Source organism: Tetrahymena thermophila (assembly GCF_000189635.1).
Source record: "Tetrahymena thermophila SB210 genomic scaffold scf_8254378, whole genome shotgun sequence".
Classification (NCBI taxonomy): Eukaryota; Ciliophora; class Oligohymenophorea; order Hymenostomatida; family Tetrahymenidae; genus Tetrahymena; species Tetrahymena thermophila.
Genome location: NW_002476162.1, coordinates 346,165 through 359,895, shown reverse-complemented (window position 1 = coordinate 359,895; position 13,731 = coordinate 346,165). Strand labels below are relative to the sequence as shown.

Sequence of the window (13,731 nt, the reverse complement as noted above, 5' to 3'; positions counted from 1 at the left end):
TATTGAACATTAAGTTTAATTTATCTTTTTAAACTTATTAATCTTTTTAAATAATTTTTTTTATTTTGCATTTATTTAAAATTATACATTAAATTAATAATAATTTAGGTCATTTTTGCATATATTTTTATTTCTGTTATAAAATTATACTTTTACTTTTTTAAAAATTTTAAAATAAAAAAGATATTTTTTTTAAAATGAAATTTAAAAAAATAATAACTTAATGAGTGAATCATAGTTTACAATAATTTCAACATTTATTAGAATGAAATATATATTTATGAATTAATGTGATTTATTCTTAATTAAGAAAAATAGTTAAAAAAAACGAAACAAAAATAGGAAAATTTAATTTTTTCATTTTTTAATTAAACTAAAAAATTATTTTTTACTTTAAAATAAATTCAAATATCACATATTAGATTTTTTATAATTTATTCTTGAGTTTATCATATTTTTATGAATAAAAATGTACTGATTTGTTATTTGTATTTAGCAAAGTATTGAAAAAATTTAAACGTCTTTATTTATTTTTATCGAAAATTTATTTCATATCCTTGGTAATATATATTAATTTAATAAACTCAATTTTTACTAACAGTAATAATTTTGAAATAGGAGAAAAATTATCATTTGAGCCATATTTTCATCAATATAATAAAAGTTTTCAGCAAAAGAGATAATATTTTTATAAATATATGAGTAAAACTATTTTTTTAACTCGATTGAGATTTGAAATTTTAATTGCATGCATTTATTTTCTAAAAAGGTACCAATAAGTTAAATCCATAAGATTATATTGCAAAAAGATTTGGATTAAAATATGATCCTCCTTAAATAAGTAAGTTTTATTTCTATGATATATATTTAATGACTCCTCTTTTTGTAATATTTAGTTTTAGAATATCTTGTTCCTTCCACAGGAAAGCTTTATCATCACAAAATCAAGTTGGATTTTATGAGCTCAGATTCTAATGTAAGCGATGTGTTGGATATAATATAAAAAAAGCATCATACTTATTTTACAAACAATAAAATTACATCCTAACAAGTAGAAAGTAATGAATGAATATTTATTTAATCTGATTGATCTTTTTACGACTAGCTTCTTATTTATAATTTTATATAAAAATAGAATTGATTTATAAAATGAAGTAATACTTACCAAAAAAACCTATTAAATAAATAGAAAGTATAAACTAAAACAGTAACTATAAAATTATAAATGAAAATAAAAATTAGTATTTAGCTCAGTAACCTTAGATTAGCTAAATTATTAATAAAAACAACTCAAAGTAAATTGAGCAAACTAGTTCAATGCAATCTCTCCTTAAAACATCTTAAAATGATAATAAAAACATATTTTAGAAGCCAACTCTTTCTTAAGTTACATCTTAAACTCAAAATACTTAGTTTGCCAATATTTCTTAATAAAGCAAAGCTGATGAAAAAGGAGAAATATTATAAACTAATAAAAATATAGCTAATAATGTTATTAAACCATCACCACTTATATAAGTATAACAAAAGAAAATGGAAAAAGATGAATCTAATTAATATAACTTTAGTTTAAGTGATTATGATAGTACAGAAGAAAAAGTATCTGCACCAGTCAAGCCAATTGTATAAACTATTGCTTAGCTAAAATAATAATCAGCAGGAGTAACATCATAGGTAAATAACAGCTAAAAGTAGTAATAAGAGTAAAAGAATAATAGTTCTAATGTTGCTAATAAAATTGAAACTAAGAAAAACGATTTTGAATTTGATGATCTTTCTGATTTTGAGGATGAAGAAGAATCAAAACCAGCGACTGTATAAGAATCAAAATAAATAACAAAATAAACATAATAATCTTCTAAACCTTCTAAGTAAGAAGAAAAAGAAGAAGAAGAAGAAATGTATGAGGAAATTTACGAAGAAGATTTCGAAAGTGTTGCAAGCTCTGCAACTAAAATTGATTATAATAACACGGATCTTAATAAATTGTCAAAAGAGGAATTAGATAAGCATAAAGCTATTATGGATAAAGATTTTAACAAGAATTAAAAGAAACCTGGAGACAAAGATTTTGTTTATGATAAAAGATAAACTTTTGTATAGAATGAAGAAAATGAGTGGGATGAGGAGTTATGATTTTGATTTGAAGTATTGATCTAGTATTTCTTTCTTTCTTTTTGTAAAAATTTTGTATATAAGAATATATATATATATATTTATTATTAAATATATAAATTACATCATTATTAATGAATTTAATCAAAAGATTAATTTTTTGATTGAAATTTAGATTTTTGAGTATGAATAATTTAATTAATTTTAAATTAAAGAAAGTGGTTAGATATTATTCCTAATTAATTTAATTTTAATACCATTTTATTATTTTATTGATTAAAAATTTTTGAATCTCTGCGATTTTAGACAAGCATTAATTTTTAAATTAAGAAATTAAAAATATTTTTTTTAATTTGTAAAAAATTAAAAGTTTAAGATAAAAAAAATATTTTTTTTTTAAAGCAAAATTAAATATAAGAAATTGTAATAATAAATTGTTTTAGAATACAAATAAGTCTCTTGTAAATTAAAACTTGCTTTTATATACATGAATAAGGTTACAGTAGCCTTTAATAAGTAGAAATATTTAATAATTATATGTTAAGGGTTTTGGAATATTTTTCAAATATTTTACGTTTGATGCGTTAAAACCTAATTAAAAATATAAGTTCCTTTTTCGATATTTTCTCATAAATAGAGCATCTTAACAAAATTAGCTATTAAACTTAAATAGATTGCTTTCAAAGAATGAATATTTTAATTTATAAGTTAAAGTAACAAAATTTACCACATTCTTATAAAATCAGGTAATACATCGAATTCGAAATTAACATGATACAATTAACCTGAATTTGTACTCAATGAAAATTTTTTTATCTAATAACATACTTAAGCTTCTTAGTATTCATACAAAATATTAACTCATTAAAACTTATACATATGTTCTATTATTTTTTAACTGAATTAAGCCCTAGCTTGTTAAAAGTAAATCATGCTTATACTATTAATCTTTATTTTTATTTAAATACGATAAAGAAATAATATTTGGTTACGATAAGATAGAATCACCATTATTTGAGGCTATAAGTTCTTATGTATATATTATAAAAACTAATAATTAATATTAAGATTTAATCAAGAATTTAGATACTAAACAAATCAAACAATAAAGTATTTAGATTAAAATGTTAACGATTTTATATCTTTTCCTAATATTAATTGTGTTAACTAGGATTACATAGCAGCTAACGGTTTCATTCAATGAGTATTGTTTTGATTTAAATATTAAATAGACATTAAATTGATTGATATTTCAAACATGTTTAATTTATAGAATAATATAAAAAATAATTACTTTTATTATTTTAATTTAGCATATAAACTATAGACTTAACTTGTAATTTTCCAAATACTACATGCGCTTCATGCTCTAGTGATGGATCTTGCACTCACTGTTAACTTGGATACTTTCTTTACTAAGCTCCGGTTACCTTTAATCCAACTACTGGAGGAATTGCTACAAATTAATATTATTGTGTGCAATGGTAATTGTTATTTTTTAAACTCCCTAAATGAAATTTACAAAAAAATGTATTATAAAAGCCCTTATTATTAAATGCCTCTATCTAATTTAATTAAATGTGCTGATTGTTTAGATAATCCAAACACATGGTATAATCATTAATATTTACTACAAAAAAAGATAAATATTACTTTTTCTTAATTATTAAAAGGCAAAATAGTAGGGCATGCACTTATGAGTATAAAATGAAAGATAATTCCAAAGATTTATTAAATGTTTATTCAAAGCAATAATCTTAACAATAACAGCTTTACTTTATTAATTAGAATGGAAATTAATATTAAGTTAGTAAATGCTAAGGATGTGGCTAGTTTTGTGGAAATAATACATCTTTGTATGGATGCAATAAGTTAAAACAACCAAATCCTGATACTCTTTAAAGTGCATTTACTTGCATGCTAGGTTATTATTACTCTTCAAATAAATGCTAATAATGTTCTTCAGATCTTTCCTGCAATAGGTAAATAAAAATTATCCAAATTACTAAAAATTCAAATAAAACTATATAAATTAATATTTATTTATTTCTACCTTATAAAAATTTTAAATAAATTAAATTAACTTTCAAAACAAACTTAAATATGAATAAATCTCTCTAATAGTATTTATTTATTCAAATAAATTTTTTTCTTTAAATTAGATGTTAAAATAGCTAAAACTGCGACTAATGTGCAAGTGGCTATGCCTTATATAAAGACTACAAATGTAAATAGTGTAACTAAATTACTAATGGAAATGCTGCATGTTCTACTTGTTACTTTGATGACGTCAACGGGAATAACTACTCTGATAATCCAAATCAATATGCATAGAATTAAAATGTTGCTCTAACTATGAGATGCAAGGTTTGCTCTGTTTACACTTCTTAAACGTAAAAATTTAATCTAATTTATAAATTTTTTATCTTTTAATTGTCATATGTCATATAATAAATAACTTTTTATTCAAAAATTAACTGATTTATTGAAATTTTAATAATTTTTTCCATTTTAAATATATACAGTATTGGAGGTTAAACTTAAACAATTCTTGATATAACTTAAATGGCCATTCCCTCACTTGACTTGACTCAATGCTAATAATGCTCAACTTTAATATCTTTTTGTATAAAATGTGATTACTCTTAGAACTAATCTTAGTACATTCATAGTGAAGAACCTAAAGTTATTCCTACCTCCTAACAAAGTAATTTTTCTCTAAGATGCAGAAGATGTATGGATGGATATTATATCACCCCATCTTTTACATGCGCTCCCTTAGATCCTATTGCTCATACAAATTGCATGGTACCTACTTAAGGAGATTACACAAGTTTAATATAAAATATTAAATACCCTACATTAAACATAGAAATTACAGGTGATTAGGTATTATTCATTGATTAGCCTGTAATACCCCAGCCTTATCCACTTAGTTATGTTAAATATTGTGCAGTATGTGCCAAAGGTTTCAAAGCTAATCCTGCTATAAAACCTTATGTATGTAATGTTGCTGTTACACCAGATGATGGTTGTTAAAATTATTCTAATGATAGCTGTATTGCATGCAAAAATGGGTATTATTTATCTTCAACATTACCAAAAACTTGCATTTCTACTAGTCCTCCTAATCCTTAACCTAATCCAGGTAAAATTAAAAAAAAATATTGAATTAATTTAATAAAATTTTTTAAAAGCTCCATCTTATTCAAATGTTAATGGTTGTGGATCTTATTATAATGATGGAAGTTAGTACAACTGTCTTACTTGCCAAGCTGATCCTTCAACTCAGACAGGAAATTATCCTGATTATCAATAAAGATCTTGTGAAAGCTGTGATTCAAATTGCTAACTATGCACTGAATTTAACACTAGGTTCTTTTTTGATGATGTAAAAATGCTCCTTTTTCCAAAAATTGGAGAAGGTAAAATTATATCTTAAAATATATTTACTAATAATTTATTAGATTAATAATAGTTCTACAAGCAAACTTTCAAGCTTCAATCTACTACTTGGTGTAAAACATGTGGAGGAGGTGGCAAAATAAATCCTTTAACAGGTAAAAAATTGATGTATCTAACTCTAATAACATTTATTTCAAATAGGTTAATGCAATGGGTGCTCTCAAACGACATGTTTGATGGCACCTGTTTCTTCATGTTAATATGATTAATATGGTGCTTTTTGTCTGAAAACTAGTTTAGCAATTTCTTTAAATTATAGAGGCAACTAGCGTAGTACTTCTTAATCGCTTGATAGGCTTGGAACAGTTTATGTAATTAATTTTCTTTTGTTGATATGAATATTGAATCATTTATATTATAAAATTAAGTGTTCTGATTACTAAAATAGTTGTGTGTCAATTACTGATAGCTAAAAAAAAGCTTTAAATCCCTTTTTGGCTTAATCTAGTAATTATGTTGATAAAATTCTATGGACTAAAGCTAATTAATGTTAGAGTGTGAATAACGTAGTTTATAACTCTCTAATTTAAAGGTGTTTATATTGTAATACTGCAGGAGTCGTTTGCAGAAAAAAGTATTATTTTCTTCAATCATTCTATTTATTTAATAAAATTTACAATTAATTAAATAGAGTAACAATTTAAACTTTCTTTGACACAATTGCAACAAGCTCAAACTAAAGTGACTCTAGTAGCTGGAGCTCATATTCATCAAATTTAGGAACTATACCTAATAATGTTGTAATAAATACAGATGTTTATCTGTTGACTTAGTTAGTTACTGAAGGAAATAGTAAAGTGATAAATTTAGGAAAAGCTTTAGGAGGTAGTTTCGATAACCTCTCCTTAAATTATCTTAAATATTCTGATGAAGGTGTTGAGGAAATAGAATTTTAATTTATTATTGTCAGCACAATGTCAGCAAATGCAGGAGTATTAAATCCAGTAAATTTAGGATTAACTCTTACAATTACCTAGAATGCATTTTAAATGATTCCCTCTTTACAAAAAGCAAAATTAACAATTACAACTATGCAGTAAGGAAATTACAATTCTATTGGAGTTAATACTTTATAGATTTATCTTTAAGATTATATAATAGCAGACTCCTTTACCTCCCTTCAACTCAATAATATTAATTTATCCCCATTATCAGATTTAAACCCATTTTATGGAACAAATATATTTGGAATTTAGTTAACAAACGCTCTCCTTCCTATCACGGTCACATTTAATAATTGCTAAATTTAAACCTAACAAAGTCTTCAATCACAGAAAAGCTAATTTGTGACTCAAGGTGTAAGTAGCTACTTTTTATTATCTGCTCCTAATTTGAAAGAACTTGATTTAAATAATTTTACTCTTTAGCAATTTTACTATCCGACAGGCATTAACTGGTACTATCCTGGAACATAAAACAATGCTATTTTATTTAACATTTAAAATTCGAACTTCTTTCAACTATCTTTTAGTTATGTAAATGTGTTTGCTGCTAACAATACGAATACATAATTTACATTGAATAACGTTTATTTAAAGTAAATAACTTTAAGCTCAAGTAATTTTATTTGTGAATCATCAAATTTAACCTCCTCCAACATTATTGTATGATATTTATGATTTCATTTAAAATATTTAATTTTTGATTTATAATAATTATTAGCTAAGCTTGTAAACTATAACATTTGAAAATATTTAAATGGTTGACTCTTTCATAATTAATATCATGAATGCTATCAGATTTATAGCTAACTAATGGACTATTAAAACCCCCTTTACAGTGACATCTTCAACAGAGATAACAGCAGCATTTTAATCAAACTTAATTGTTTTAAACACATTTAGCGTAATAGTTTAATAAGATAACTCCCATAATCCTCCTGCATCTTATAAACTTACTTTAAATAAAGCCTCTTTGTTTAGAACTCCTCCATATAGCTTGAATGTTTTGTACAGCCAGTAAATCAATCACATATACTAATAGGTGACAATAGATGGTGTATTTAAATTTATTTATTTTTTTATATCCCTTTCGAGTTAAAACAATAAAATAAATCATAGATATACTGTTATAATTCTTCTATAAGCTCTACTAAAAAATTAAACCCTTTCCCATGAAGTATTTAAAATGTTCATTAAATTTGGAAACTTTCTAGAAAATGGTAGTGTTTGAATGAGAATAATAACAGTATATTTGATAATTTTTAGAAAGATTGATTTTAGGTGTATATTTCTAATTATAAGAAAAAAAGAAAAAATATTTATTTAAAACTATTTAAAAAATAAAAATTTTATAAACAATATATTTGATAAAAATTTTAGGCTTATTGCAACTTATCTTCTACGACAGATTAAATATAAGTCACAGATTGTATATTTAGCTTAGCAGCTCCCTATAATAATTATGGTTATCTTTTAAATATTGTCATAGACACATTAACTATTTAAAATATAAAATCTTCAAATTAGCATGATAGTAATTTAACTCAGATGGTGTCTATTAAAGAAGTGGATTCTGTTTCAATTTCTAATATATTTTTCCTTTCTAACTATAATTTTGATGGTATGACAATTTACAATCCTAATAACTTAGTGATCAACAACTTTTTATGTGGAGAGAATAAAAATAAAAATTTCTAAAATGCACAAAGTTGGATAGATAATTTTACTTAGAGTAACTTGGATTCCTCAAATTTCATTCAAGGATTTTGCATGAATTTGTTTTACTGCCAAGAAAATATAGTGCTTAAAAAGCTATATCTTTAAAATTATGTCGGTTAAGATAAATCTCCTTTTTATATAAACTGTCCTTCTGAAATCAAACTACCAAGCTAGTCTGTTGCTCCAGTCAATATTTAAGATTTCACGATCACAAATTCAATTATTCTTCTCACTAACCCTAACAAATAAGTTGCTCCCATTCAGTTCACTAGCGATTATTAATTCTACATTTAAATAAATAATATCTAAATTAATGGCTCTTATTTAATTCCTTTGACCTCAATAATATCTATGACCTTTCCATCTGCCGCAGGCATTTACTTAAATTCTGTTTCTTCAACAATTTTAGTTGATTAATCTACCTTTTAATAAACAACTAGCTACAAATCTTAAAATTGTGTTTATATCTTATGTTAAACCGTTACAATTCAAAATTCATTATTTTAATCAGCTAACATACCTGACACTGCTTAATCTTCAGTTTCATAAGGAGGTGCTTTATATTTGAGTGCTTCTCAAATAAATGTAATTAATTGTAACTTCAGAAATATCTAAGCAAATCAAGGTATCATTCATTTTGATTTTTTTTTTGTTAAAATATCTAAATATTTATTTCTAATTGATAATCTAGGAGGAGCAATATACATAAATGGTTTATCAACAACAAACGCTTACATTCAATATTCTATATTTTCAACAATATAAACACCTTATCTTTCTAAATCAGATGGATAGGGAGGTGCTATTTACATAGATGCAAGGTCAACTTAATTTAACTTAACAGTTGATACCTGCACTTTTTCTGGGATCTTTGCAAGAACTATGGGTGGAGTTATATATATGGAATCAGGATCAAGATAATCCACAGTAATAATTACCTCATCTTCTTTATCAAATATGTATGCTCCTTAGGGTTCTTTAATTTACTGGATAACAACAAACGCTGCTAGCACAGTTGTCTTGAATAATAATAATTTTTTATGGGATGATTAAGGATAGATTGACTAACAAATATAAAGCATCTATAGTTATTATTAAGATTCTAAAGATTTCCTTTTAACATAAGCATGGTTATAACATTCTTTTATTTACATGTAAAAGGGTTCTCTAACTATGAATTCAAACCTATTTTTTGGAATCAAATATTAAAGTTTAATGATTCTCTCAGAAATAAGTAAATTTAGTGACACTTCTTCAGAAATCAATGGTTATGAAATGGTAACTTACCCATTAATCCTATTTGATACTCCTTAATATAGTATTTCTTTTACTTCAACAACAATAAACGGAGTAATACTTTGTTCATCAAAGATGTGTGACTAAGGAAAATTTTCTTTTTGCTCTTAAGTTCAAAACACTCCCAGTGCTTTGATTTTGACACAAAACTCTGGAGTATAAATAAATTATAATAACATTATGTTTTCTAATAACATCCTCTAAACAAACTAAGGACTTTTATCTTTTACTCTTGTTGGTAAAGGCAGTTTATTAGTGAATGGAGGCACATTTATTAACAATTATAGCAAATTTGGTGTTATAAATATCCAAAAATAAAGTTCTTCAAGTAGAAGGATACTTTCTCCTATAACTGACCCAACTGTTTAAATTATTGGGGCTTCTTTTATCAACAATTAAGGTGTTAATGGGACAGCAATCAATACACTTAATTCAGATCTAAAAATATAAGCATGTACTTTTAGTGGTAACGTTGCTTAGAATTATGGAGGAGCAATATTTTTTATTGGAGATATCAGTGATCAAAGTTCTTAATTAATGTTTTATGGATCTAGTTTCTTAAATAACATAGCTAGAATTGGTGGTAAAATTAAATTTATTTAAAAAACTTTTAATATATTATATTTAAAAAGGCGCCTATTATATGTAAGGAGTACCTATATATGAGGATCCTAGCTCTCCTTTAGTTATGAGTAATAATTAAGCTTAAATCTATGGAAAGAATAATGCTGATTACCCAAGATCTCTTTAACTAATTTATAACGGATATATCCTAAAATATAAAAATAGTCAATAAACGCCAGTAATTAATATAAGTAATTACGGTAGTGGATAAAATCCTGGTAGCATGGTAATACAGCTTCTTGGTAGTGATGGTAAAATATTTTATGCAGAGAATACATATTGCACTGTAGCTTTAAATTATGTAAGCTCAACTAAACCTAGTACTGCATAGTTAGTAGGAACAACAAGACCTATTTTTAGTGATGTAGTAAAAGGTTTTAACATTACTGGAATAAATTTTATTTTAAAACCTCCTGATACTCTAAACCTATTGATAACTTGTGATGCAATTAAAAATCCATCTACTAGTTCTAGTTCCAATTCTTATGATACATCTTACACATTTCCCTTAACTATAACAATGAGAGATTGTAATTAAAAATTAGAAACATTTTTGGAATTTTTAAAAATTATATATTTATAATAAGGTGTTGTTGGAGAGATATATCAACCATCCAGTGGTTAATGCTATGCATGTCCTGAAGGCAAGTACTCTCTGGTATATGGAGCAGAATCTTGTCTTACTTGTCCAAAAGTCGGTGTTGATAAATGCGAAGGCTACAATAATATGATTATTTCAGCTGGTTATTGGAGAAAGAATACAAGTAGTGATATCATAGTTTAATGCTCTAATTTGTAAAGCAATTGTGTAGGTGGAAGCTCTAATTAGACATGTTATGAAGGACATATCGGTAAATTTTATCTGAATTTTTCTTTTTAATATTTAAACCAACTAAATTAAGCATTTTCATCTGAATTATTAATATTATTAAATGTTCTAGCTAATTGATTAATGAATTTAGTGTTTATTTTTTTTTACTTTTAAAAAATGAAATTCATAAAGCTTAATCATTTCATTAAAGAATACTATTGTATTTCCTCATTTTTGAATACTTTGGATATTTCGAGGGAACGAGCGATGTTTAATTATTTAAATTTTGTCTTCCTTTATATAATTATTTAAAGGGTTTGAGCTAACATTTAGAGGGTTAGCAGTATTTTAAATATTAAATAAAAAATATTAAAAATTTGAAGTTTTTTTTTGAAGATTTTCTAAATTAACTTTATTTGAAATAAAATTTAGGAGCTCTATGTGAGGAATGCGATATTGATGGTACTGTATGGGGGAAAAGTTGGTCTCATTCTTCTGAATATACTTGTGGTTTGTGCTCTGAGATATCCGGAAATGTTTTAAAGATTGTAGCAATTTCTTTATGGACTTTATTCAGCATCTATCTTTCAGTTTCTTCATCAAAAGAATTGGTATAATACAACATAACACGTAATATTTTTATTCTACTTGGAGCTATATCTGCGGGTAAATCAACTGAAAAATCTAATTAAACTAGTGTTTTAATAAAAATTTTAACAAGCTATTTCTAGGTAAAAACACTTTGAAAATTAAGAAAAATTTAATAAATAAATAAATATTTTAACTTAATATAGATTATTTCTGTACTGTTTACTTTTAATTTGAATACACCAGCAGCCTTTTCAAATATTACTAACACAGTTGGAAATCCCTCTAAGTAAATGGGTATGTCTATGGATTGTTTCTTAATTACATTCTCTGGAAATGTACCAATAACTTATTTTTCTTTGATTTGGATGCTTGTTAATCCACTCCTTTATATTGGCTTAAGCGTGTTCATCTTTTTAATTTATGCCACAGTTATGTTTTTTAAAAAAAAAATTTCAGAGGCTAATAAAAGTGTCAGTTATATTTGGTGCACTTGTATATTTTTATTTATTACATTCCAACCTTCGATTGTATCTGCTTACATTTCAACAGCTTCCTGTAGGACTATTGGGGATACAGATTATATTAAGGCCAATGTTTCTCTTGAATGTTATTCATCATAGCATATCAGTTATCTGCTTAAGCTTATCTTACCTGTTTTAACTCTATGGGTCTTTATAATCCCATTGTTTTTCTTTGTTAAATTATACTATAATCGCCAATCTGTAAAAACAAATTCTATTATTTAATTTTTTATATTATTATTTTTGAGAATTATTTTATCTAAATTAAAGAATTTTTTTGTTAATTTTTATTTGGCTAATACTAATTAATATTAAAAATAGATTTATAAAAGTTCAAGCTTAAAATATGCTTTTGGTTATCTTTACTAAGAGTATAATCCTAGAGCATACCTATGGGAATTTGTTAAAATGTTTGAAAAAATTATGATAATTATTTTCATAAACATTTATGATAGTGATGTTAAAGTTAAAGGAGTTTTATCGTTTATGTGTATAATTATATACTTAATTTTGAGCTATACATTTAAACCATATCATGATATCGTTTTAAATCGCTTAGATCAGTTAGCAAATGAGGTTTGCTCAATAAGCATAATCATTGGTGTTTTTATAAATAACAATAGCTATAGTTATCTAGTTTACTTGGGATATATCTTATTAATAGGATTCAATACTTACTTTTTAGTTGTCATTTTCAGAAATCTTTTTAAAGGGTTTGCATAGATAATAGATAAGAAATTTTATGAAAATTTTGACAAAATAATAAAAAAATTATCTAGCTTCCCTAAGATATAAGCATTCTTATAACGAAAAGTAAATTTTATAATTAATTAAATTTAATTTATTAACTAGCTTTTAAATCAAATAGATCAAAAAATATGTCAGTCCTTAGAGAGTTTAAGGATTATGGAAGATTATTAATAAAAGATTTAAATTGTGGGTCAAAGAAAGAGAAAATGATTTAAATGCTTAATTTATTGCGAATCATAATATTTATGTAAAAGGTCTTCCTTAATAAAAATTAATCATAGAAGGTTTACAGTAATAAAATAATTTGTTTTTTAATTATTTTAACATTATTTATTTAAAAAATAGTTCATAATCTGGCTTTTCTGCAGGTGAATAACCAAAATAAAAATATGAATCTCCAACTCCTCTACTTGTTGACTCTATAAGTACTTATTAAACTATATATTTTCATTTTTTAATATTAATATTCTTATAAATTAAATTAAGGAGCATCAAAAGTTATCTCCCCACTATAAGTTATAATTAGAAAAAATAACGAATAATTAAGAAAACCAAGTACTTTTGAACAAATATTTGAAAATGATGATTATAATTTAGGAAATGAACCTAAATAACCTACTTCACACTAAGAAGATAACTAATAGGAAGATCATTTCATTCAAAAAGAATGAAACACTTTAATAAAATAATATATAAGAATTTATATAATTGAATGATTTAAATATTTTTGTTGTGGTATAAAACTAATTTTTTATTGATTAATTCTTATTTTCATATTTTGTAAAATAATTTTAAATTATTTAATTTTATGTTTTTAAAATAGCATTTACTATTCATGAAAATTTATATTATAAATTACAGATATTTTAATTAAAGTATCTAATATATTTTTTTTCTA

General features: G+C 24.4%; 2 protein-coding genes across 2 annotated transcripts; both read left to right on the top strand. All coding sequences in view use genetic code 6, as the record gives it.

Moving 5' to 3' along the window:
• Positions 1-587: 587 nt before the first annotated feature.
• On the top strand, positions 588-2,136 carry TTHERM_00616640 (hypothetical protein; the record flags this gene model as incomplete). The annotated part of the gene is made up of 4 exons (XM_001024734.2): positions 588-702; positions 770-841; positions 897-1,058; positions 1,136-2,136. Exons 1-4 carry the CDS (start codon positions 699-701, stop codon positions 2,134-2,136), a joined length of 1,239 nt encoding a protein of 412 aa, XP_001024734.2. The 5' UTR covers positions 588-698.
• Positions 2,137-3,643: 1,507 nt separating this feature from the next.
• TTHERM_00616630 (transmembrane protein, putative) lies at positions 3,644-13,504 on the top strand (the record flags this gene model as incomplete). The annotated part of the gene is made up of 20 exons (XM_001024733.2): positions 3,644-3,726; positions 3,789-4,097; positions 4,278-4,508; positions 4,641-5,263; positions 5,313-5,540; positions 5,583-5,675; positions 5,722-5,891; positions 5,949-6,154; positions 6,212-7,184; positions 7,243-7,578; positions 7,902-8,865; positions 8,932-10,119; positions 10,169-10,690; positions 10,748-11,011; positions 11,404-11,702; positions 11,766-12,284; positions 12,405-12,896; positions 12,952-13,124; positions 13,179-13,258; positions 13,320-13,504. The coding sequence occupies 20 exons, from the start codon at positions 3,644-3,646 to the stop codon at positions 13,502-13,504; spliced, it is 7,938 nt and encodes a 2,645-aa protein (XP_001024733.2).
• Between the last annotated feature and the right edge of the window lie 227 nt (positions 13,505-13,731).